Source organism: Populus euphratica, unplaced genomic scaffold, assembly GCF_000495115.2.
Source record: "Populus euphratica unplaced genomic scaffold, PopEup_1.0 scaffold460.1, whole genome shotgun sequence".
NCBI lineage: Eukaryota > Viridiplantae > Streptophyta > Magnoliopsida > Malpighiales > Salicaceae > Populus > Populus euphratica.
The window spans coordinates 95,657-121,374 of NW_011500342.1; the positions used below are offsets into that span (position 1 = coordinate 95,657).

The window sequence follows — 25,718 nt, forward strand, 5'->3', positions numbered from 1 at the left end:
ACATGTAAATATTAAAATAAAAATAAATAAATTATTAAACACACAAAAAGTTGTTAGTAACAAAACACAATGCATGATTCAAACTGCACGATATGTTAAAGTTAGGGGAAAAAACATGCAGTTTTTATTAAAAATATGTATTAAAAAATAAAAACTCAATTTTTTAATTTATTTTTGCGAAATATCAAGTCTAACACCATAATTTTTAGAGGGAGGTGGGGCTATTCAGAAGTAGAGTAACGCTTTAATTTTTACATTATGAGGTTTTTTAAACAAAAATATCAATGTATGAGGTTCAGTTTTTTTTATAAGTTTTTTTAATAAAAAACTATAATATAAATATATAATATTTTTTTCATGCAAAAACTTTTTTTTTGTAATTAAAACCATCAAAATTATTTTTATTTTGAATTTTCATATTTATTTAGTGTCATGATTTTATTTTATTTATTAAGTATCCTCTGTAGAAACAAACCTTCCCTTCTCTTTTATTATAGTTAACAAGTATGAATATTTTCATGATAATTTTTAGTTTAAATGAAATAAAATTAATATTTTATAGTTAGATTATCACAAATGTAAAATATTAAGATGACTATTATAAATTATGTTTATGATATTTTATGAAAAATATTTATAATTCTTATGTATTCCTTATTTTTTCATGGAAAGATATTCTTTTGTTATCAACAAATAAACATATTTTCCTGAAAAATTAATTATATTTTCTTGAATTACTAGATTTTGAACATGCACGTCATGTGATCTTCAACGTGGTTTTATCTATTAGATTTTCTTGGAAAATCGTCCTCCCTCTCTCTCTTTATATATATATATATATTCGAAAAGAAAAGGAAACGAAAAAATGAAAAATAATTTTTGTTACTGAACAAGCCTTTTTTACTAGAACGAGAAAGATCATCCCTTAAACACTAATTTTATATTCAGAGACAATATTAGTATTTATTAGTATATATAGTTATTGATTTATTTTATTAAACACGTGTATAATGTTTTTAATTTATAGCTAAAATTCCTTTTATAATAAAAAAAAATAACGCCTACACCATGTTTTGGCATTGAAAGACAAAATAAAAGCCTGTATCATAGCATAACACGGAAAAACGAACTAATATCGTATTAAGGAGTTTGGTAATGAGATTCTAGCTGCGTTCGCAAACATGCCTTTTACAGCCATTAGATCTCACTTGCTAGAATCTGATGCTGGAAATTTATGCTCTTTTTTTTTTTTTTAATTCATATAAATTAGCAAACAATCAATCCTACATCGCTGAACCATAAAAATTCACAAAAAAGTGCAACGCTTATATTAAAAACCTATCCTGACCTAATTGTTTTCAAATATTAGATAAAATTAAAAAATATAATTTATATTGTTTTTTAAAAAGATACATAACTGCATATATGTAAAAATTACAGCTATCACAACCCAAACTTCAAATTATTCAGAATCACTACAATATCCTATCTACAAAAATCAACATTGAAAAATTATTTATTACTAGATAAAAATTATTTATTTTTTCATAACAATTATGTGAAATAAAAAAAATAACTTGTGATTTTTTTATTTTTTATCCGGTAGATGCAGAAGGTGACTTGCTATGTATCCTATTAATTTACTGCAAATTTAATTAAAAAGTTGAATTCTTATTTTTTTTTTTGTGAAAACTCTTGATTCATGTTTTCAAAAGAAAAATTTTGAGTAAAATATTGAGTTCTAGGTAGGAAAAAAAAAAAAGAGGGAGGGAAAACTATATATATATATAAAAACTTGGAAGCTGGGTAAAAAAGGAGACAATAAAGAGTGCACGTTGGATGGGGTTAGAAAAAGCACATTCTCATACGGAGGCATTCCCAAAGGAAAATAATTCCAGGGGCAGAGCCAACCGATGGATGAGCGCATTCTATACATTTATTTGAAGGGGCGATAACACAGGGGCGCACAGAAACATGGCTCCTCGTAAAAGCTAAACACAGATTAAAACCTGTGAAAAAACAAAGCTGGCAAGATTATGGATTCAATTTTTTTAACGCTCAAATATACATGTATAAGAGAAGATATCGAATTCAATTCTTTTAAATTTGACTATGTTTTAGCTTTAAATATTTATATGTTTGATAAAACATCATATCTAACTTCTTTTCACTGGGTCGTATAATAAGAAAACTTAGAGTTGTTATCTTCTCATGCCCTAGTTGTGTAAGATTCATTCAAGAGTCTTTGTATAAATCAATATTAATATTGATTATAAAAGTTAATTTTATTAATATTAATACTATATAGGATCATTTTTTATAAACATGTGCTAATCTCATCTTGCCTATATAAAAAGATATCTGTATCAAGTTAATACTGATGTAAATGTTGATGTAAGAGATTCCCTTCCCACTAGGATGTGAATAAAAAAACCGACTTTCAACCAAACAAAAAAGATATTCAAGGTATAAATATTTTTTGAATGACTTTAAGCAAAGAAAAGAGTTTATAATTTTCACTCTCTTATAATATTTATTAAGAATAAATATTTTTATTTTAGAATTTAATATTTATTTATTATAATTTTTTATTATAAACTCATCGATTTATTATTGTTAAATCGATGCGCTCCAAAAATCCCACTGGCAGAGATTATTTTACAAGAATTGAGACTCTTGTCATCAACCCTCTAGATTAGTGGTTCTAAAAAAGAGAAAATTAACATGAATACATGATAATTCATTACCAAGACGCAGAAAAACTCAAGTTTCCTAGTACATTGAATTTGGTAGCATCATCATGTACCGAACATAATGTGTTTTTATGTCTGTGTGTATGCATAAACCGATACACTCTCTGAAGCTGCTGTTTCATGCCATTTAACCTTTTTCTTGTATGTATATTAATAATTTTTTAGCCTCAATAAACAAATGAATACTTTAACTAAGACTGCTTCCATTATCACAGTCGTCGTCAGAAAAACCCATGTTTGCTTGTCTGGGAATAGTGGCCACCGCCATGCTCTACCAACCACCATTTCCCCTTATTTTCAACGAACTGGGGCAAACTTGTCGACGATGCTAGCCCGTCTAAATTATATCTGAAAAACTCTAAACACGTCTTCAATTATTACTTTTTCTTATTCCATGTGATACACACACACAGATACGGCATTGACAATCATCCGGAGAAAAGTATATGCTTTGACTGTTGAGTCGTCGAGGGTGTGCTTGTGAATCTTGGAATTAAGATCTGCTTTTGATCGTGGTAGCATGCATTAGCTGGCCAATTGATGTGATGTTTCGTGTTTAAATTCATAAAATCAAAATCAAGTGAAGTCCTTCCAAGAGAGAGAGAGAGACAAATCCATAATCACAGCTCGGGTTTCAAAAAAAAGGAAAAAGAAAAAAACACACGACAATCACAGCAAATGGGATCGGCCATGATCTTCCTTTCTGTGACGAACCAAAAAAAAAAAGGTTTATTAAGTTACTTGGTGTTTGATAATGTAATTATTTTTGAAAATATAATTAAAATAAATTATAAATTAAATCTTGTAATCAAGATTTTAAGAGTTTTTCATAGTAAGATTAATGTAAAACTGTGAAATATATTAATAAAAAAACTTTTAAATTTATAGTTACAATAAAATACGGACCACAATAAGCATAATAAAGTTTCTATCACCCTCTGATCTTAATTTTTATTCCGTTACCAAAATGATTATAAGTATTATGACATTGCAATTAAATAGTTAGAAAAGGAGATGTAATCTCACTTGTGTAAACTAATTAAAAATAAAAAATAAAAAATTCTCTTTATCACGGACTCGCTATGCCATAAGCTTGATTATAGATATGAAATAAAAAATGGTTTTCTAGACGGACGACATGGCCTGTAATCTCATCTTTATCTCTTGAAGTTACATTTCAATATTCTGTAGGAGGAGTTTCCATGAGTCGTGTCCAAACGAAACGACAAGATTCCTCCCGGATCTTTGATTTTGACATTGCCAGATATTTTGTTTACCTTTCAGCGTCCATGCTGGTTTCAGTTTGTTGATTTCTGCATCAAATTACAAAAGAATCGAGAGGTGCATCGTCTTAGGTAAACACACGGACCTAGTTAATTTTTCTCATTTTATTTTCTTGATAATAAAAAATATTTTAAAATCAATCTGTATATCAAATAAAATTAAGTTTTGTTTTTAATTTTTTATGGCTGTCTCAGAGATAAATCATCCATGTTAAACAATACAAAATAGATAAAAAGTGATGCTTCTTATTAGTGGAATCAAGTTTTATTTATTTATGAATTTGTTTGGAATTTAAAGGTTGCGGTAGTTTTTAAAGTGATTTTTATTTATAAATATATTAAAATAATATTTTTTTAATTTTTAAAAGTTATTTTTGAAATCAACGTATCAAAATGATATAAAAACATAAAAAATATTAATTTAAAATAAATAAAAACTTTTAATTTTTTTTAAAACAATTTTGAAATCAAATAAACAGGAGATTGGATGATTTTGCTATCCAGAATCAGACATAATGTGCCGTTTAGTCCAAAGGTGACAAAAAATATAATCCGTAAATATTGATAAAGAATTCAAAATAAATCAGATTTCTTCGTATTTTCGATTGGTATTTTTGCTCAATGCGGGTAAATCAAGTGCCTAGATGGGAGGGAGGGAGAGTTGTCAATTCATGGATGTTCTGACATGAAGATGATAGACTGGTGCGCGTATCAGCAACCGACTGCTCTCTTCTGACCATAGCTAGCGGAAAATGGCGGTCCATGAGGTGGAACAAAAAGCCCGGATATTTCAAGTGAGCGTTTTACTATTATAGGCCGAATAGAAAAGGATTGGCAGGATGGGACTTGAGCCCACTTAAGTGACTAACCCAGGCCCATCATGGATAACATAAGCCCAAATATAATGAAAATGGGAAACTTCATACAAGGTGGTGACATTTGGATTCTTTGCACTTTGTACCGGACGGGATGCCTCTGTTTTTTGGTTCCTTTTCTTCTTCTTCAGTTCGTGGGAAGTCATGAAGATCTCCTTCCTGACCCTTCTCAAATCTCATGGAAGAGCATGAGAGAGGTGAAATATAAAATCTGACCAATTTTTGTTTAAGTTGAGTTTGAGTGCCATTGTTTTTTTTTTTAAATAAAAAAAGAATAGATTTTAAATTTTATAAGTTTAAATTCTGAGATAAACACTAATACAATTTTATCACACTTATATAAGAGAGAGAGAGAGAAAAAAATTAATGTTGATGAAGAAGAGATGGTGGAATTAAAAGGAGAAAATGAGAGTAAAAACTAGGAGTAGTGAGTGCTGCGGCGACATATAAAACAGGTCTGGTCTGAGCTGAGCTGAAATTGGATCTTCTTCTCGACATTAACATCGTTGTTGCAGGAGCCAGGTCAGATCAGGTTTGTTTGGTCTGTCTGTTGTAATATACCTGCTTCTTCCTTTCGTTGTCTTGTCTTCTTTCTCCCACTACACTAACCGGTTGCAAATTTATCGTATCAATCTCTCTCGGGAACAGAGAAAGGAAGAGAGAATTAGGGGTTTCTGATTCTCTGGTTGGATCAGGTAAGTAGTTGGAGATTTTATCAGAAGAAGCCTTGATCATCTCAGAAACATCTATCGGAATATGGCATATAGAAGGAGGCAGCAGCAGCTCGAGGAGGAAACATCAGGCAGAAGCAGGCCATCTCCAATCACGACAACAACATCGTCTTCTTCTTATTCTTTGGACGAAGAGGATTGGAGTTACGAAGATGTTCAAATTCCAAATGATAGTAACATTAAGAATAAGAGCAATTCCACATCCTTGGCTACCAAAGCCATAAGAGCTTCTTCCGCTGCCCATAGAGACTCCTCTCTCTCCTCCGCTTACGCCTTCACTAATCACCGCTCCCCCTCCCCCTCCTCTGACTCTACCAATTTCAATTCTTCTTCTACCAAGGTAATTTTTTACCTCTACTACTATTATTACCTTGATGCAGATCCAACCCTCTTTTCTCTTATTTTTATATTGTTAATTGCTGTGAAGCATTTTGCTTTCTGCTTCATTTTCTTGATATTGAAATGTGTTTGGGTTTTTTGTGCTCGAATCCTCCTACTGTAGGAGGAGGAATCGAACAAGGCCTATTATCACGAGTACACATCAATGAAAGCAATGAAGGAAACAAAGCAGCAGCAAGGGTTTTGGGGTACTCTTGCTAGAAAAGCTAAATCTATTCTTGATGATGATTTCAATACTGATAGCAACAATGCTCCTTCTCCTCAAAAGCCACACCGACACCAACAACTGGATTCAGCTACTGACAGGACCACTACTAGGCAGCATCAAGTCCCTGACTCTGCTACTATGCCCAAGGTCAAATATTCTAGCCTGCACTTCCCTTTTGCTTTCTTTCATTTATTTTACCTCAATTCGTACATGCATAACCAATAAAATAGCTCTTAGCTTTAGAAAAATTCCGCGTTTTTTGGTATTCTTTTGATATGCTAAAAATACCCTTAGATTGAACTTGAATGTCCCCTTTATATCTTTTTCTGTCAAGTGAGTGTTCCCATACGAGCTAAAGTGAACCCATTAGATGTTATGTTATGTTATTGCAGTACCAGAACCAATACCCTTCTCACGAGACTTATCGGAAAACAGAGAGTCCTGCATTCCAGAAGGGACTCAATGCAATCTCATCTTCCCTGAATTATATCGGTAATGCTGTTGAGGTGAGCCTCCCCCTTCATATTCCATGTTCAGTTTATCCATAATTCCTTCGATTGCATTAATGCTGACCCCCCTTTTCAGGAAGGTCTAACAAAAGTGGAGAACCGGACTGCAGATATTATCCAAGAAACTCGTAAGCATATTCAGAAAAAGCCTAATGGTGCTGCTGGACAGAATCAGGCAACCAATCGGAGTAGCATTTGGCAACAACCCCAAATGCAGACCAATAGACAACAACCCCAGAAAGAAACTGAGCAAGAACTTCAACTGAAGGCATCTCGCGATGTAAGGTGGCAGCTGCGTCACTTGTTCATATAATAGAAGTATATTTGCATGTGTGGGTTGTCCTACACTTGTTAGAAACTGCTTTGCCAAATTGCCATTTGTACATAGTACAAAATAGCATCAATTTGTTTAAAGTCAGAGCCAATGTACCTACCCGTGTTATCAATCAGTTCTTTGACTGATTCTAAAGTCCATGTAGTTATCCCGCTACTTCCGTTCATCAAAGTAGCCTTCTAAGTAAGTATCCTACTGTCTTAAGCATTGGTTCTTTGCTATACCACGACTTTCTTCACTTAGGCTTGTACTATGTCTCTGGACCAGGCTCCTGACAGGAAATCTTTTTCAGATCTAAACTTGACTTGCACCTTCAGGATGCCATGCTGCATGGACTTCTGTCTTAGCAGTAGCAGTAACAGTAACTATAGAGTAGGAAGCAGTTAGAAAAACCGCAAAGGATGGTTTCATATCAGGAGTGGGAAGAGTGTAAAATGATATCTGGGATGGAAAATACATCCTGATTGATTTGATGTAATGGCTTACTTTTCATGTTAATATACATGATTTGGCTTTGTTTTGTGTGACAGGTTGCAATGGCAATGGCTGCCAAGGCAAAGCTTCTTCTTCGAGAGTTGAAAACTGTTAAAGCAGATTTGGCTTTTGCTAAGGAGCGATGTGCTCAGCTGGAGGAGGAAAATAAAATCCTCAGGGAGAACCATGAAAGGGGAGAAAATCTGGAAGATGATGATTTGGTACGCATTCCTTTCACCAAGATTCTTTTTTCTCAATTTGCTCTTATTTATCTTCTAATGCTGTGATAATCTGGTTGCTGACAAACTATCAAAATGAACTAGAAATGTGGTGCTTGGTTATGTTAGGAATGAGGGCAGAGAAGAGAATAAGGTAGCCTGAGCTAGGTTTATCTATTACTTTGAACATGCCAAAGGATATTAATGCTTTTGTAATTGACAGCATCATCAAGCTCCTTTCATCATATTATTAGAATAAGCATTTGATTCTCAAAGCTCATTACAATTTTCAGAATGCTGGAACTGTATGTAAGATATGCTTGCTTGTACTTTCTGCTTTTATGGACAACTGCAAAAGAGTCAATCCATTAAAAGACCCTATTCGTACTAAAAGTTGGTCCTAGCTATGCCAAGAGGAGAGCTAGCATGTATTCTTTTTTATGTTATCATATTGCTATTGGCGAGCATCAAATCTAATTCTAGACCAACTAAAACCCTGATTGTGTGATCAATCTATGTGGATACAATTACAATGTCATCGGAAGGGAGTCTGTTATGATGGATTTGTTATCGCTGTGTTTTTCATAAGACTGATATTGAACTTTGCAATCAGTTTGAATGGGCTTTTTATCAGATTTATCCTTCTCCCAATCCTTCCTTCCTAATAAACAGACCCTTAGTAATAATTGTGTGACCCATGTTTCTTTTTTGAAACTGAGAGGAGGAATGGCTTTTCATTTCTTATGAACTAGAATGACTGAAGAGTATTTCTCAAAAAAGAAAACAGAGAACAGGAAAGAATGGCCGTAGTGCAGAACCCAATTCAATGACCGTAACCAAATGATCCTTGTTGACATTTTAACAGGTGTAAGCATTGCCATGCAAAATTCACAGTTACTGTGCTATTATTTTTCATATGATTGTGAATTCTATCAATTGGGGAAAAAGCAATCCTCTTGTTTGGGCAAATGGAAGTGAAACATGATATTATGTTTGTATCATGCAATTTCAATTATGATTACCTTCTTTCCAACTCCAGATTCGGCTTCAACTTGAAACACTGTTAGCAGAGAAGGCCAGATTGGCTCATGAGAACTCAGTCTATGCTCGTGAGAACCGCTTTTTAAGGGAGGTGGTTGAATATCACCAGCTTACTATGCAGGATGTTGTCTACTTAGATGAGGGCACTGAAGAAGTAACTGAAGTTTATCCCGTGAAAGTTGTCTCCAATACTCCCTCCATCCCCTCTACGTCACCCCCTCCACTGTATACAGAGGCTTCCCATGGTACAAGTCTGCCTGTGACTCAAGACATCTTGCCTCATCCTGTCCCCCCACCGGGGTCTGTAGAGGTTTCTAAGAGTGCCACATCACCAAATTCATATGCTCGACATCAATTGCAGCAGATATAAGAAAACACTCGTATTCTACCTTTTGAATGGCAATGCTCTATACTCAAAATCTTTTTAGACGAAAGCTTGAAATTGTAACAGTTTGGTTTGTCTGTCTCCTCGTAATTCATTGTCAGTCTCCCTTGTTGGGCTGATCCTCGATGTATACATCCTGTTATGTACTTTAAACTTGTTACATTGTTAAAACCACAGCTTTTCTTCAGAGTTTGTTCGAGAGTATTTTGCCTGTGAATTTAATTATAAAATCCATGGTGATGTCAAGGATTCATGCGACTCCAAGTTGGTCAATGTCTAAGCTGTCTTCAATAGTGATTCAAATAATTGTTCTTTAAACAAGTGTATTTTCATCATTTGAGATGGATCAATGCATTTGCGTGTTAGGCTGTAGCAAATGGGGAACAATTTGGGGATCTGTTTAGAGATAGTGGATCGATGAATTCAGCGATGGCGAATGTGTCCTTGTAGCATGTTTTGTTTTCGTGAGGGTGTGATTGTCAATTGAATTTTTTTTAATTAATATATTTTTAATATTTTTAAATTGATAATTTTAAAAAAATATTATTTTAATATATTTTAAAATAAAAAATAATCAATACCATACTTTAAAACATCTTATAAATTCAATGCTCACATGCCCAAATGCTCGACCTTGGCATTTTCCAGACCTGTTGAGGAGCCTCATGCTCAAGAATCGGGAACAGAATTTATTTGGCCAATCAACAACTATAAGAACTTTTGCAACATTGCAAAGTGCATTGCTAACCATAATTGTTGCAATAGCATATAATACATTGAATATATATTATTCACAAACAAAAAGAAAACAAGAAAAAAGAAGGAAAAAAGTTAACGCGATGGTTACTGACAGAACATCTGGAAGTGCTCCATCTGTGGTTCAAAGATTATAAATACATTGAATTGGCCGGAAGATCTATCTAACCTCTGGATTACAACACATAGGAGAACGTCAACATTTAGATCCAGTGAACTGTCAGCAGTGGTTCGAAAAAATATCTGCCGAGAACATACAAAGAGAATCTGTAGCATGGCATAGGCATTTGGCTTTGAAAGGTGAAAGTGGTCCTGGTTTAAGAGCAAGCATCGCATCTTAGAAAAGCTGGAAGAACAAACTGGTTGATCCATCACTATATGATTTAATATCTGCTGATTTGACCAAAGCCCTGCATAATGGACACGTCCTTTCTCGATCAAACCTGAAAATCCAAAGAAGGATACATGAAGCAGCAAGAAAACAGCAAAAAACACAACATGCTTTGCAAATTCATGGACTTTTAGCAGTAGCTGCAAATTTATTGTTGGCGTTTTGCTAATTAAGAGACAGCAAAAGCAGCAACTCTGGTATCATCTTACTGTTTAGCATCTCAATTTTCCTAGTTGACAGGAGAATACTGGAAATTCAATCTTTCCTAAAGCTCAACGCAGGCATTGGCATAATCTGGTACTTAATTGTTATGTACTGGGCACATACAAGTTTCAGATTTCAGACACTACTTATTTTGTGACCTCTCGGCACAAATTGGCTGCTAATAGTCATTTTCTTTTTTAACACATGATTAGTGAAAGCTATAGAAACCAAGCATAGAATCTCATTGCTGAGCAACAGGCTTGACACTAATAGTTCCATACAATACCTAACAACTTTCATAACTTAGGGTTTTATGAAAGTTAATACTCTAAAAATTTAATGCCTAGAGTTACAAAACAGAAAATGATTTACACAAAGGAGTGCATCCATCTTTGTAGATAGATACGATTCTTATAAAGAAATAGAGAGCGAGGGTTGAGAAAATGACCATTCAGAAACACAATCTTCACAGAATATGTGTTTACAGCGTAGTAAAATGGGAGCATGCATCTTCTCCTGGCAAATGGCACAGAGATCCCCCACTGCATTGACCTGCAAATTAGTGATGAAAACTTAAAATGTGCAAATACTCGTGCACAAGAAAAAAATAATACAAACACAGAAGATTCATATATATAATATAGCAAACCAATTAATGCTGAGAAAAGTAACGATGAACCAGAAATTAAGTTGGGTAGCATATATGCCATGGTGTCTTTAGAGAATTTCTAGCTGGAAGTTTGAATGTTCAAAGGCAAACAATGGGATATTGCAGTGCTGGATATTTATTAGGTCTACCCTCAAAAGTCCTGCCAAGGAATTGCATGGCTACATGTTTGGCATGAGCATCCATACAAGTAATGACAAGCAAAAGAGGCATTAATAACAGGCTAAAATCTGCATGGCTTTTCGCAGAAGCTCTTGTTCATCAAGTGGCTAGCAGTTGCATCTGAAGATGATGCTTAACTATGAAAGATTATGTTTCTCCACACTTATGTGATGAAAGAAAGGAATTAAAAGACCGCTCACCTGTTCAGATGTGGCATAAGAACCATAGTACATTTCTTTACATGACAAGGTCCGCAATGCAGTGAAGAATAGTTGGACCTAGATATGAAAGTGACGTTATGATCCAGATGACGTCAACAAACTATGGTTTTATTATGGTACTAGAAAGATTGCATTTTATATAAATGAGAGCATACCTTCCTCAGAACTGTGGTAAGCTTGAAGGTTAAATATAACCCAGTGACTAATGATGAAAAAAAGCTTCCATATTCCCTGTTTAAGAAGAAACGATACCAAACAGGTGTTGGCAACAAGGCACGGTACAGTAACAGAAAATACTCAACCAGAGTTAGCATTTGACCCTGTAAAAGCACAAGCTTTCAGAATATGTAAAATGATACATAAGACAAGAGTAAGTTGTAAACACATAAACATATAAGAATTTAAAATTTGAATATGTAAGTGACCTGTTTGCGGTAATTGTGGCCTCTGCTATTCTTGTAAAACAACAAAAGCATGCATTTGAACACCATTGCTACCTGTCGCACCAACGCATCTGCAAAAGAAGATCATTCAGAGAACATGTTGAGATCACATCACGATTACAGCATGTGGAAAGCACATTAACCCATAAAAGAGAAATTTAGTTTCTACTGAGATCTTCCTTTTTTTTCCCCTTTTACATGATAGTCAAAAAAGGAAATAAAAACTGTTTGATGCTTCAATGAACCAAAACTCGTGGTAAAACTTCCTATCACAAGTAAAAGCTTAATTTATAATGTAAAAAGAGGAGCATTTTGTCAATGAGAGCTCCAATTATCCTATACACAAACCATTTTGTCACGGGGCGCTTTGGCTTGTGTCCACCACCACAAAGCCTAAGATTAAATGTCTACTCTCGCTTCTTTTTTTTTTAAAAAAAAATTCTCAAACGTATACTCCTTCAATCAGTCCAACAACATCATGGAAAACCTACCTGTGCATTTTCTCATGGCTCAAAAGAAACTGAACAGAAAGTACTGTTGGAGCCGAAGGAAAGACAACAAAATGCCATAAATTTGCAGAAGCATAAGAAAAATCATTCTACACAGACAATTCACATAATTTACAGGCCCAGCACAAATATTTCACTGGAACACAGTGGTATAGACTGATAAAAGGCACTCACCATTCACAACGATGATAAACAAAACATGCCAGAAAGGAGGTATCGTGGATGGAGGAAGTAAAACCAATGGATATAGAAGGTCAGCATTCCTATACCACCAATAAATTGACATCACATGAAGAATCAACACTACAGTCATGCCCAGGAGAACAGACTTCTTTCTCTCTCCCTGCAGAAGCCAGTACTTTATACAGTTAGAAACATGACAAGAAATCCAAGGTTATCTATCAGTTACCTTCAAATATATTCGATTTATTTAAACCTTAAAAAACCATGAGAAGTGGAATCCAGAATACAAGTTACAGAACCTTTAGAGCTCTCTGCCTCCTTAGAATATCATTTGATTTAAATAAAACTGCAGCAATCCACAACGCAGCACAAAAGCCTGAAATAGATGCAAATCCAGAACAAATAATTTGATTGTGCATCCAATGATACGATATAATCTCTGCATCTGACAGTTTTTATCCCTGATCAAGATTAAGGCTTGATATAAATCAATAATTCATGATTATACAGTCATCAACAGGAAAAACAGTTCCAAAAAAGAGGGAAACAATATCTTTATATCACTTATAAATTGGAAAAGAGAATGAAAGACGGAAGCAGGAGAAATACCTTGCAAATGTTGACGAACAAAAACAAGAAGCAACAGCAAAGAAAACGGAAGAACGTGCTCAATCCACCTAGCCAAGTTCTGAATATCATATCTCTGATAAGAAGACGATGAATCTGAGGCAATCCCAGAAGACCCATCAGAAATAGAGCTTTCAGTATTCGCATCCCCCTCCACAACCCCACCTCGTTGACCATTTGGTAACGCCCCAACATTTGGGGAAGTATTGGGTTCATCATCATGATCATTCTCTGCGGAGCCAATTATCCTAATTGTAACCTCCTGATGACCACCACCACCAATAGCGGTAGATGGAGAAGAAATCAGTTGCTCCCTTTCTTGAGAATAACTGGAGGTGCTTCCTCCTAGTATACCCGAGTATTCCAAAAGGGTTGTTAATGGAGCATGTATCAAATTTGAGGCTGCTATATTGATTCCATACCTTCTTGGATTGTTGCTATAACCATCACCACCACCACCACCACTAACACTGCTGCTTCCTAAAGAAGAATTCCTATAGATTTCACCAGAATTGCCTTCACCACAAATCTCCATACCCTTTCCTAATCTCTGCCCTCTACAGATGATATACAAAGAACGGAGATCTATGAGAAAGAATGAAACTTCGATGCAAAATTGAAGTGGAGGGATGGATATCTGAAAAAAAAGGAAGGTTGGTTTTCTCACAGGCTGGATACAGCAGCCGCTCCTGCTTTCATCTTCTTCTTAATGCTTCCATTGATGGAGTCTATCACTTTATGTCCTTGTCTAAAACAGCTTTTCGGCTACGCGCTTTGATTAATTCTTGTTATGATAGTAATAAAAAAAGTGCGTCATTGTCAATACAATATCTATAAGGTGGTGCTGAAATCTGACCTTTTCTCTGATTTTATCTTGATTAGGATTGGGAGAAGGAAAGGAAGAGGATAGGGCTTTTCCTGCAGAGCTGAGATGATAGTCAGACAGGGAAACATAAGCTTAAACTACATGGGCATTTCAATTAACTTAGGTTCTCTCTACCCCGTGTCTCCTCGGTCCTCTCTCTCACACGCACACGTTTCAAGCTGCAGCCCTTTTCTTGGGGTCAAATTTACTTCCCACCTACACAGTAGAACAATAGTGTTTAGCTGTGATGGGCACTAGAAAATCAACTCGTCTCCAATGACAAAGTGCTAGGCGTAGCAGTATTTGACGCCCACATCGAAGCAACAAGGATAATTTTTATTTCCTTCCGAGTCCAAATTTCTATCTTACGCCTTCCTTGGAACAACTGATCCCGTCTTGATGTGTCTCATGTCAAAGACATCCTCCTAAGTTACAAGGAGATGCTAATTTCTTATGAATCTTTTGATTGTACCAGAAGAAAGGAAGGAATGCCAGGAGCCTTGTGCAAGTCTTGCAAGAAAATGATCACATTTCACACTTTTTTAAAGAAGCTGAGATCGTATTTGGTCACATCAATGTGAAAGAAGAATCAAGAGAGGAAAGTTATGATGCTCAACACAAGTACACTGCCCCTCGCCAAGAAAAAGACAAGAACTGCGAGCTTTCAAGTCACACCACACCTTCGCCTATGTAACCTGATAGTGTATGGAAAATCTACAAGCTACTGTCAAAATAGATGATGGATGGACCACCTGACTTTGAGTTTACTCTGCAAGAGCTTAGTAGGTAGGGTTGCTGCCTGTACATGGATATTTTCTTATGGGCTGGGTTGCTGCCTGCACCGATTGTTACCAAACAAATGTTCTGAGCTTGATGCACAACTTTCAAGGTCCCCTTGCTCTCCGGCTTCCCCAATCCAATCGTACAATGCTTGACTTCCCCGTACTGTAAGTACTGTTTTATATGGTTGGGATGTTTTTTTATTTTTTTTATTTTACGTGTTCATTTTAAAAATAAATTTAAAAATATATAAAAATTATTTTTATATATTTCTAAGTATAAATATTTTTTTTTTAAATTTTTATTATACTTTTAAATATATTCCATAGACATGTAACTACATTCCAACTTGGGGCTAGACCAGTTTTCTTTTTAATTAATGCTTTAATATCGTATACATATTTTAAAAATATTATAGCTCAAGTTATAGATATTATTGAATTAAATAAATTGATTTTAATTTAATAATAATAATAATAATAATAATAATGTTAGTGTACATTAAAACTTAAAAACTCGAAACTGCCACCTAACTATTAGAAAAGTTATATTTAAGGATGTGTATGTATATTTCACATGGAAAAATTAATAACTATTTTGCAGGGATGTAGGATATAAAAAAATATGAGGTCAAAATTAATTATATATTTTTTGAGTTTATTAAAAAATAAAGAAAAAAGAGGGCGGATCTTATCTGAATTAATTATAATAATGGTTCACCTGGGTTTCACCACACCCTTCCATTATAGTTTATTTTGTAATATTTGGGTATAATATAGTTGTTGGTTGTAATTAATTATTTGATCCTGAAACGCAGTTTTCCCCGGTCAAAGTTATTTTGGATATTTCGAAATGATTTTCAAGATTAAAAACACCAACTTGTATAATGGTTGTGGTTTGAAAGATCATAAAATAAAATGAGTAATTTTTTCAAGAACACAAAGGCCTCCACCAATGCTATTTTATAACCAAACAACACCTGAAGTTGTCATCGAAGTGGTAAAAGCAACCAGAGCCTCAATGGTGCTTGATATTGAGGTATATAATTGAGGACAGTACGACGCCGTCCTTGATTTATTTAAACATTTCCATTTGAAGGGGAAGGGGAAGGGGCTTGTATGAGTGAGTGCTAACTTATAGTCTAAGCAACAAGCACATAATCTTTCATCGCAGATCATCGTCTTGGAGGCATTGATTTCTAGCTGGCTGCTACATGACGCTTCGAATTGATTTGATTGCAAAATCACCTTAATGCATGACAGCAGCTACTATATATATATGTGTGTGTGTGTCTATATATATATATGTGTGTGTGTGTGTGTGTCTACACACACACACACACACACACACACACACATATATATCTCCTTGCCATTTTCTTGAATCAAAGGCTTGTCTCTCGAGTGCTGGCTGGTGCTACCTGCTACCTACTACCTCCGATCTTCATCATATAATCTCATCTTTCCTGGGACAGATGAATGTGCAGTAGCAGTCCAAAATCCAAATATGAGGTTTGTTGTTGGCAAGATAACATTGCACACACTGCATTAGAACGTGAAAATTGTTATCCAAAAAAATTAGGATTCAGAGTGATGACGTGCCTGGACTCAAAATCTTTGAAGACTCTAAGATAAAATTAGTAATTTTATGAAAAAATAAAATAAAAAATTAAAATAGTTTTAAAATTGAAGAACAAGTTATATTTGTTTTTGTATTTAAAAAAAATTAATGCTATGAAATATGTCCAAGATAAAAAAGATTTTTAACTCTTATCTCAATATTTATATAGTATTTAGATCTTTGAAACTTTATCATTTTTAGAAGAAGAAAGGATTGAAAAATCCTTTACTTTTTACATATTTATAAAAAATAAATATCTATTATATATTATTAATGTAATCATAAAAATGATATGCCTTTTAAGATACATCTTGTACTTTTATAAGTGTAGGATGACGATCATTTCTAATATAAATAATCCATGTAATTGTTTCAAAAGTAAAACATGGTAAACTTATAACATTTCTAGTTGATACATTTCTCTAAGTTTAGCTGATTAATAAATTTAAATATATTAGGTTAAACCTGATTAATAAATTTAAATATGTTAGGTCTAACTTACCTGCATTTTTTTGGAGTTAGTTAATAACTGAACCAAAGTAAATTAATTTTCATTTCTTGCTAAGCCTGTATTTATTCGAGTTTTATGGATAATTGAAACCAAGTTTATTAAATTTGACATCTAATTATTTTTAATTACATTAAATGAACCCAAATAATTTGAATTTAATATAATTTTATAATCATGCTCTTTTGGTACAATAAATTACTGAATCCAAGTATATTAAAAGATTTATCCAACCCATTTTATTTTGTACATGGTATATCATCAAAACCAATTTACATAGGATTCCGCGGATAAACAAACTCAATTATTTGCTAGACCTACCTTCTTATAGACTTATACAAGTCTAAGAAAGATATGCAAAAATAATTACGAAATGGCTTTCGCCACTATTTCTAGAATTTAAGCTTCAAAAACACCTTATTTATTATAAGAGGTGTCTAGCACAGCTTCTCAATTTTACGGCAATGCTCATTTCAATCCATGTAAGGATAAAAGGACTCTTCAGTCATGTTAACTATTAATAATTCTAACCTCCGAGTGTCTAACTATTTACTATGGGCTGCACAGTGATATCCATGACAAAAAAAAAGTAGCCTCTGCTAGAAATATTGGTATAATTAAAGATTATGAGTATCCGTAATTTACTGGGATGATGAGTTGTGAGTGGTATTCTTCTTGTTAGACATGGAGTATTGATTGGGTGCCAAATTCTCCTGCCATTTGCTCTTTCTTTTTAATGCTTGTAATCATTAACTTAGGCTTCTCTTGGCTTGCATTTGCAGATCACCTTTTGCTATTTATAAAGATGAACAGTGCTAACACTAATACTACCGATAAAAGAAGAAGATTAATTTTGAGGTATAGTGATAAATTATAGATTTATTTTCTAGAAGTTATTAATTCGAGTTTTATAAATTTTAAAATTTATGAGATTAATTAAGTTACATGCAAATTAATCCAAGTATATATATTAATAAAAAAATAAAAATAAAAGAACAGGAATTATGATACAGCAGCGGTGAATTCACAATATCAGCATCAGTTAGAGAGTTGGGAAGTACTGGAATCAATCAATATATAGCTGAATGAATAAAAAGTAAAAGCAGTCACAAACTCTTTTGCATCACTGCTTCATAAGAATTCAGTCAATATTGTCGTATCTTCTTAGGGAAATGCTTTGTTTTGAAATTAAGTTGTTGTATTTGCTTAGGAACCAAAACACTTTCTTGCTGTGGAAATCAGTGCCATCTACTGGGCAGAACTTCATTTTTCTTGCAAGTTTCAAGGTCTGGTAGTGTGTTCGTTCGTTCCAAAGAAGTATATTAAGCGAGTCACTGTTCTGTACAGGAAATGCTGATGCCGAGGTCTCATGCTATTCTCGTTGCTATCTCTTCTCTGACGGAATTGGATCCTGATCAATGCTGAGTTGCCATGCATTCCAGTCCAGGACAATGTTTTGGGGGCTTTTTTCTAGCCAAGAGCAGAGATTCCATGGACAATGTACGTACCCTCCAAGTTAGGAGGAATAATTCAAATATCTGCCATGAGGTTGAGGAGCGGTGGCTTAGGAAAAAGAGGTGTTTTCACTACTGTATACATTACACCTTACTTGCCTGGTTACTCTCATCTAGCTCCTATTGCAAGCCTAGCCTACCTGACGTAGATGTAAAGGAATCTCTGATAAGCTAGCCCATTTTCACCAAGAAGATGCAGAAATTGCAGTGCATGTCGTCATGGATGTGGATCGAGCCTTGGAGTCGACAAGCCACTGGCGGAGGGAACATGGACCCAATCGGTATTGGACTACTTATTCTCTCATTCACAATTGATCCAACAATTCCATTGATTGGCCTTCAGAATTTTTTTATTGCTCATCTTTTGGTGCCCCTTGCTATGTATGTCGGCTTTTGGCTTTACTCCATGTTTTATGTATGTTTACTGGCTAGTAGAGGACACAAGAGTCTTAGCGGCAGGTACTAGTATTTATGTAGTATTTGAGAGTAACAATGGTTGCAAGCTAACCTTCCTTCCATGGTACTCAACTCATGAAACCATCAATGATATATATATATATATATATGATGGACATTACATTATATTAGATTTGCTCAATTTAATAATTGTGAAGCCCTGTCAATGGCTTCTTGGGATCCACACGTTCTCGTCTCCAGGACAGCATGCACTGCCATGTACCTTTCAAGCAGGCTTCGTAGGAATCCTATGTTCATCTTCACATCTCCTAGCGAAAGAAAATATACTTCTTTTGCTAGGAGATTAATTAATATTAACCCTAGCCAGTTGAGATCAGAGAGCTTGAATCTCATTGGTTTTATTTAAAATTAGTTGGGAGATTCTTGAGTCACTTTCCATGTAACAAAACCAGGATATTTATCTCTCCGATTTCTTCATCGAGGTCAAAATCATAGGAAAAACTTAACTAAAAGATCTGATAATTCAAAATTATAGTCAAAAGTATATGAGAAATCTGGATTAGTACTCTTGGACAGGTGGAAACTATTAATTGATTGATGCTGGTTGGAATTACACCATTACAGGCTGTGTTCAGATGCTCCTGATTGTTGTAAATGCTTTAGTAAATTCTTTCTCATGGCAATTGACATAGCTAGAGGGCAAAAATAGGATCCACCTCGCGTGCCGTGTATATAATTTAATATTTTTTTCGAGTCAAACAAACTTTTATAGGAGTGTTTGGGGGTGATAGAAAGATATTGGCAGCATGCCACAACACAAGCAACTCTTTCTAAATAAATAAATAGATAAATAAATGTGGTAGCTAGCCAGTTGCCAAGTATGTGGTTCACAGGCCAAATTCCTCCCTCGGCTGGCAATTACTTGATAAGCATCCCTTGGTTTGCTTCGTAGAAAATGACAACCTTGGCTGCACATGCCTTTCCTAGGAATGCAACCAAAGAGGAAAGCGAGATTAAATGCAAGCATTGCCATGTATGGGTTATTATTTACAATAATTACACAAGATACAAGGTTCAATGGCCGAGCAAATGAATTTGGATATATTGAACCAGTTGGTTGTTGTTGTTGAATCAGCCCTCATCGGTTGACGCTAAAAACTTGATCGTGACTCGGATCATAACCCTAATCAGGCTTCCATCCGTGGCTGGTAAACACCAGAGAATTAAGATTGAAATGATATTTTACATGATGGCTCCCTTTTTCCGGACGGGAGCTTGAAGAAGGTCCACCGGCCATGATTTGATTATTGGCCAAACACGACCTTAACATGGGCGGTGTGGGCACGTATGTAAATGAGCAACGTGGTTTTTCTTTAACCAAGGAAAGTAAAATAAAGGGCAGAGAATCCTAGACAGACAGACAGGGAGCTGCTGGTTGGGAGATGTCTGATCCAAAACTTTAAGACAAGATTGACTAGTGTGGGAACTTTTCTGTTCGAGGATCCATCCTAGGAGTACATGGGTGGCGGGAAGGGAGTGTAGCTGCAGTGATGGCGTGCGTGATGCACGGATCCCTTTATTATTTAAACCATTAGATGGTGATGAAGTGATAAAAATTTAAAATTTAAAATTTAAAAATTTGTTTTTTTATGATTTTAGGTTGGAGTTTTTTGTTATTTATATAATAATTATTGAAAATTTATATAATTATTAATTTTAAAATTTTATAATTAAATTATAATACGTATAAATTATCTATATATTCACATTAATTAAAAAAAAAAAGCTGCGAATGAATGAACATTCAAGACCCAACATGTGCAGCGTCCACCCCTCTCTCTCTCTGACCATCCCTTCCCTTCACCACATCATCTTTAAGCCGCCACCCTCCTCCTCGCCTTGAATGATTAAAAATCTCATCATCTTTTATTATTAAAATATTTGATCAGTAAATCTCAGAGAACCGGTGTGAGAGCAACATTAAACCTTAACATTATAGGGAGTGATCCACAGCCGCTAAGATGTGAGTGCCCCTCCCTCACCTTTTCTCAGCAAATCTTCCTTCTTCTTTCTTTTAACTGGCCATCTATCCACGTGTCTCTGTCACCCTCACTTCGGGCATTTTACACATGCGTTGTTCTTCTTAATGGTAACAATTTCAATCCTTCTCGTTTCACACACCTGTAAACTGTTGTGTAAAAACCTTGTTGAGTACAAGAAAGGAAGCCCTGTTCCCATCTTTTTAAACCCCACCATTAATACTGCTAAAAGCCCACCACCATTTATTACTTCTATTCCTTTTTCTTCCCCTTCTTTTAGCCTTCCTTCCCCTTGACTGACTGACTCACCTTTCCACCCCCCCTTCATATTGCCCTTGTTTTTGTGTGTGTTTGTGTTTTGTTATACGATTATCAATAAGAATCATCATCATCATCATCATTATCATCATGTCAGGCTTATACACACACAACTTCTCACCTGTAAGAGCATCTCCACATGTAAGAACAACCCCTGATGTTGAAAGGTACTTGTTTTCTATCTCTGTTTCGATTTCCTTCTATCTTCTTTGTCTTTGTTTCAAAGTTTTGATCGATTTTTTTCCTGGTTTATCTTTTCCTAGTAGTCAATATCTGGCAGAGCTGTTCGAGGAGCACCAAAAGTTTGAACCTTTCATGCAAGTCCTTCCTATCTGTAGCCGACTTTTGAATCAAGGTTCTTCTTTTATCTTCTTATATAATCTCGATCTCTTTTATTCTTTTTATTTCTTCATGATCTTGGTGCTATATATGTTAAGCAATCCCTTTCCCTCTTGTTTATAATTGTTGTTATATCTATGAGGAAAAACCAGAAAACATGATTTCCTCCTTTTAAAATTTTATTTTTCCCTTTGAATGTTGTAGCCCTCCTTCTTAATTGTTTTTGAATGGATGAGAGATATATGTATATGGTTCTCTTTAAATTCAATCCTTTTTTATGCCTGGATAATGTTAGTCAAGCTAATTCTTGCGAAATCAATTGATTTAACATGATTGAATCTATGGAGTCCTATCTCTACGCTCCACTATGCATTTACTGTTTCACACTTTGTGGTTTCCATGGATGAGAATAAAACACCAATCAAAGTAGCTTACATGTGATGTTAAGGTCGCCAGCCCCAGTGTATCTAGCGGAAAAGCAATTTACAACATGCCAAGCTGTTTCTTAGATAATGTAGAAGTAGTAGGAGGCATGTGAGTTGTTATGTTCTTCTCGCTTGAAATCAACTCACTGTAATTTGTCATGGTCTAAAACATTCAAGAAGTCCAACTTTCAGGGATAGATGTCATGTCCAATTAATTTCAATTATTCTTGAAAAATATGAATGTTATATAAGAAGTGCACATAAAGCACCAGCCTTTTGATTGCAAAAATCCTTGATTTCTATTTGCTTGTGACGGATTACATTTGTAGGGAATCTCTCTAAAATGTATTTCATAAATCAATATCGTGTCTTATCTCAAGCTAATAAGTATGGTGATTTTTTTAGCTCATAGTCTTGCTGATTGCTAGTATTGATGGTGGTTCTGAGCAGCCATGTGGTTAATGTGTATATCCTCTGTGCTGATTACACTCCAGTCTACGTACTTTGACCACTTAAATTATAAGCATGTAAACTTCAGTAGGAGAATGGTTATAGTATTTTTCATTTTGTTATTCCAGAGAAAAAAGAAATTAAAGTATTTCTTTATGTTTGCAGAGATACTGAGGATCTCTGGAAGGACCCCCAACCAGGGGTTCAGTGACTTTGACAGACTACAATATGGAAGCCTGAGCCCTATGGCGTCTTCAGACATGATTCCAAATAATATAGGAACAGGCTTCAATGGGTGGAATGGACTCCAACATGAGGTAAGTTTTTCAACTACTCAAATGCATCCTTCTTCGGCTTGGCATTCCTGTCAATGATTTTCTATTCTAACCCAAATACTTGGGTCTATTGTCAAATTCTAGACCATTGTATTTACATGAACAAAATGCATGGAATTTGAAATATCTAGAATAAGATATGAAAAACAGATATGAGAGTGCAGTCCCGGTTTTCCCCAATATGATGTACCTACATCTTTTTGATTAGTTAACTAGACAAGAACTGCTAGTTGCTGATTATATTTTGTTTTCAGAACTTTTCATCAAGAACCTATATTTTGGTAGGTTGAAAATGGTCTTTTTTTTTTTGCCCCAGTCAGAAGATGAATCTCTTTAGCTGGTTAAGTTTTCATTTTCTGCCAGTCGCTCAGTTTTCCTGAGTTTCAGCATATGTGGTTTCTGCTCCATCAAAATTTGTGGCAATGTGCTTGCTGGTCAAACCAAGCAAGCTTCTTTGTTCATCACTAGCTGCGAAGTAGATGCCTTGCATCTTACCTATGAAAATGATTTACCATGGTTTTGCATCACATGCATTTTCTGTTTCTTTCGCGTGAAATATTGGTTACGCTAGCATGAACTCATAGCCTCATCCTCGTTACATGATAGAGATTAGGATCACAGGGGATGAGTATAGACTGGCAAGCAGCTGCGGCGAGCCCAAGTTCCCATATTGTGAAGAAAATATTGCGCATGGATATTCCAGTTGATAGCTATCCAAATGTAAGCAATGCATTCACTTTGGAATGTATTATGTTGATATCTACATGTTGTTCAGACAGTAAAAGGCTATAATGTACTAAATGCCTGATTTCCTTGTGGACTTCAGTTCAACTTTGTCGGCCGGCTTCTGGGACCTAGGGGAAATTCACTAAAGCGAGTGGAAGCTTCTATGGGCTGTCGTGTGTATATTAGAGGAAAAGGTTCCATAAGAGACCCAGAGAAGGTAATGAGTTTTCCCTTCAGAATAGCGGTTAGCTTGGGAGTGGCCTCTTTGATTCCTGTAAAGGCAGTCAAACTTATTAAGCCTTTTTTGTTATCATATCCATCATAACAATGTATATGCTAAGCTACCAGACGGTTCAGCTTGAATCTCCCTGTTTTAACAGAGTTTTCATTTCTTTTTTTACTCCAAAGGAAGAGTCTTTAAGAGGAAGGCCAGGTTACGAGCACCTAAGCGAGCAGCTGCACATTTTAATTGAGGCTGAATTACATGCCAACGTTATTGATGCGAGACTGAGACAAGCACAGGAAATCATTGAAGAACTGCTCAAGCCTGTGGTATGTATTTGAATATAATCCTTTTCTGTTGTTCTATCTGGCTTTTCTAGCAGTTTATGGAATGCGACTCATATTTGATTCATGTTATTTTATTTTTCTATCAACATGCTGGTCTCACAATTGTTATCAGTAGAAATTTTGTTGCCTATGTTGCTTGTATATCATGGCCAGCATATGATCAAGGACGACGATGGACTTCTATTTATATTTTTTTCAGTACGCTCATCCTCAATGGAACAATTATGCTATCAGAATTAGAAGACATCCTCGGGCAAACTTGCAGTGCTACCGATGCACCCTTTCATTGAATCCCGAGTCCTTTTGCTCTGCTTATGGCATTCGTATTTTGATTTTGTATTACTTAAGATCCATGTGTTAGTATCGCATACGTTTTGTAGTCTTCTACCCTACTCTACCAGACAGTGAGATTGCTGTGTGATTGAAATTGCAGGATGAGTTTCAGGATATGTACAAGAGGCAACAGCTGCGAGAGCTAGCAATGCTGAATTTGAGTTATAGGGAAGACAGCCCAGGTGGGAGTGGTAGCGTCTCTCCCTTCACCTCAAGCGGAATGAAGCGGGTCAAAACCGGTCAATAACAACGTTTGATACAGCCGGTCCAATCTCCAATCTCCTCTTTGGTGGATCTCTGAAAGACTCGGAAGGAATGTCATAAATATAGTTATATATTGCTCTGCTCTGCTCTACTTATGGTGGTGGTAGCATGTCAAATTCTGTACGGCTAGCTGCAAACAAGTATGGTTTGCCGAGTTGGTGATAGTTTGAAACAGGTCATTCTTTGGTAACAAAAAAAACAGACACTAGTAAAAAGCAATTGGAAAGGGAATAGAAATTCATTTTTTTGTTTGCAGTCGTGGTAAGAGTGTAGACACACACACGCGGACAGATAGAAGAGTGATTATATTTTTTTAAAACAATATGTTTAAAAATCACCAAATCTACTTGGTCAGTCTTGTAATATCAGGAATGCCAAGCCAATAGTTGCTTGCTGCAAACATGTTCTTCTTGGAGGGGTCAGGGTGGGATGAAAGAAAGGACTGACTCGCTAGCTTATTTGCTTTCTTACGTTGATTACCTTCTCGCTTAGCTTACATCCTCCTGGATTGGATGTGCGATGAAACTAGATGATAGGATGGTAACGATGGATGAAAGAACTGTTTAAGAGTGTTGACTAAAGATAAAAGAGAAGTTGACTAAACGCAGGGTATGGAAACTCGCTTTGGACTTGTGGTTCTCAAAGAAAAGGTGGGTGCGATGATTGATCACTTTTGAGAGATTGTGTAGAATGTTTTTTAAAATAGTTTTTTTAAAAAAAAAATATTTTTTTTTAATTTTTGATTTTAATATATTAAAACCATGAAAAAACACTAATTTTTTTTATTAATTTAATATCTTTAAAATAAAAAACAATTAAAAAAATAAAGAAAGAAAGAAGTT

General features: G+C 35.1%; 3 protein-coding genes across 6 annotated transcripts; 2 read left to right on the forward strand and 1 right to left on the reverse strand.

The window, feature by feature from the left end:
* Nucleotides 1-4,988: 4,988 nt before the first annotated feature.
* LOC105113855 (cyclin-dependent kinase 12) lies at nt 4,989-9,468 on the forward strand. 3 transcript variants are annotated; one of them, XM_011010203.1, is made up of 7 exons: nt 4,989-5,443; nt 5,560-5,982; nt 6,145-6,396; nt 6,630-6,755; nt 6,835-7,038; nt 7,623-7,787; nt 8,824-9,468. In XM_011010203.1, exons 2-7 carry the CDS (start codon nt 5,668-5,670, stop codon nt 9,193-9,195), a joined length of 1,434 nt encoding a protein of 477 aa, XP_011008505.1. In that variant the 5' UTR covers nt 4,989-5,443; nt 5,560-5,667; the 3' UTR covers nt 9,196-9,468. The 3 variants fall into 3 exon arrangements, with proteins under 3 accessions (XP_011008505.1, XP_011008507.1, XP_011008506.1); XM_011010205.1 differs by having other exon boundaries at nt 6,642-6,755; XM_011010204.1 differs by having other exon boundaries at nt 4,989-5,433.
* Nucleotides 9,469-9,919: 451 nt separating this feature from the next.
* LOC105113857 (RING finger and transmembrane domain-containing protein 1-like) lies at nt 9,920-14,918 on the reverse strand. Its single transcript, XM_011010206.1, has 9 exons — nt 14,041-14,918; nt 13,356-13,930; nt 13,046-13,122; nt 12,738-12,906; nt 12,037-12,125; nt 11,767-11,931; nt 11,591-11,668; nt 11,010-11,113; nt 9,920-10,409 (listed from the first exon to the last, which is right to left on the reverse strand). The coding sequence occupies exons 1-9, from the start codon at nt 14,070-14,072 to the stop codon at nt 10,304-10,306; spliced, it is 1,395 nt and encodes a 464-aa protein (XP_011008508.1). The 5' UTR covers nt 14,073-14,918; the 3' UTR covers nt 9,920-10,303.
* A 6,316-nt stretch (nt 14,919-21,234) lies between these two features.
* On the forward strand, nt 21,235-25,127 carry LOC105113858 (KH domain-containing protein At3g08620-like). Of its 2 annotated transcripts, none has more exons than XM_011010207.1 (7): nt 21,235-21,601; nt 21,698-21,789; nt 22,814-22,965; nt 23,590-23,703; nt 23,810-23,926; nt 24,118-24,261; nt 24,713-25,127. In XM_011010207.1, the coding sequence occupies exons 1-7, from the start codon at nt 21,525-21,527 to the stop codon at nt 24,857-24,859; spliced, it is 843 nt and encodes a 280-aa protein (XP_011008509.1). In that variant the 5' UTR covers nt 21,235-21,524; the 3' UTR covers nt 24,860-25,127. The 2 variants fall into 2 exon arrangements, with proteins under 2 accessions (XP_011008509.1, XP_011008510.1); XM_011010208.1 differs by having other exon boundaries at nt 21,701-21,789.
* Nucleotides 25,128-25,718: the final 591 nt, after the last annotated feature.

Coding starts and splice junctions, on each gene's coding strand:
- LOC105113858 (XM_011010207.1), top strand. CDS start 21,525: ATGTCAGGCTTATACACACACAACTTCTCACCTGTAAGAGCATCTCCA. Junction 21,602..21,697: donor ACAACCCCTGATGTTGAAAG/GTACTTGTTTTC, acceptor ATCTTTTCCTAG/TAGTCAATATCTGGCAGAGC. Junction 22,966..23,589: donor GGAATGGACTCCAACATGAG/GTAAGTTTTTCA, acceptor GTTACATGATAG/AGATTAGGATCACAGGGGAT.
- LOC105113857 (XM_011010206.1), bottom strand. CDS start 14,072: ATGAAAGCAGGAGCGGCTGCTGTATCCAGCCT. Junction 13,123..13,355: donor TGTTCGTCAACATTTGCAAG/GTATTTCTCCTG, acceptor CATCTATTTCAG/GCTTTTGTGCTGCGTTGTGG. Junction 11,669..11,766: donor TTACCACAGTTCTGAGGAAG/GTATGCTCTCAT, acceptor TTTCATATCTAG/GTCCAACTATTCTTCACTGC.
- LOC105113855 (XM_011010203.1), top strand. CDS start 5,668: ATGGCATATAGAAGGAGGCAGCAGCAGCTCGAGGAGGAAACATCAGGC. Junction 5,983..6,144: donor TCAATTCTTCTTCTACCAAG/GTAATTTTTTAC, acceptor CTCCTACTGTAG/GAGGAGGAATCGAACAAGGC. Junction 6,756..6,834: donor ATATCGGTAATGCTGTTGAG/GTGAGCCTCCCC, acceptor CCCCCTTTTCAG/GAAGGTCTAACAAAAGTGGA.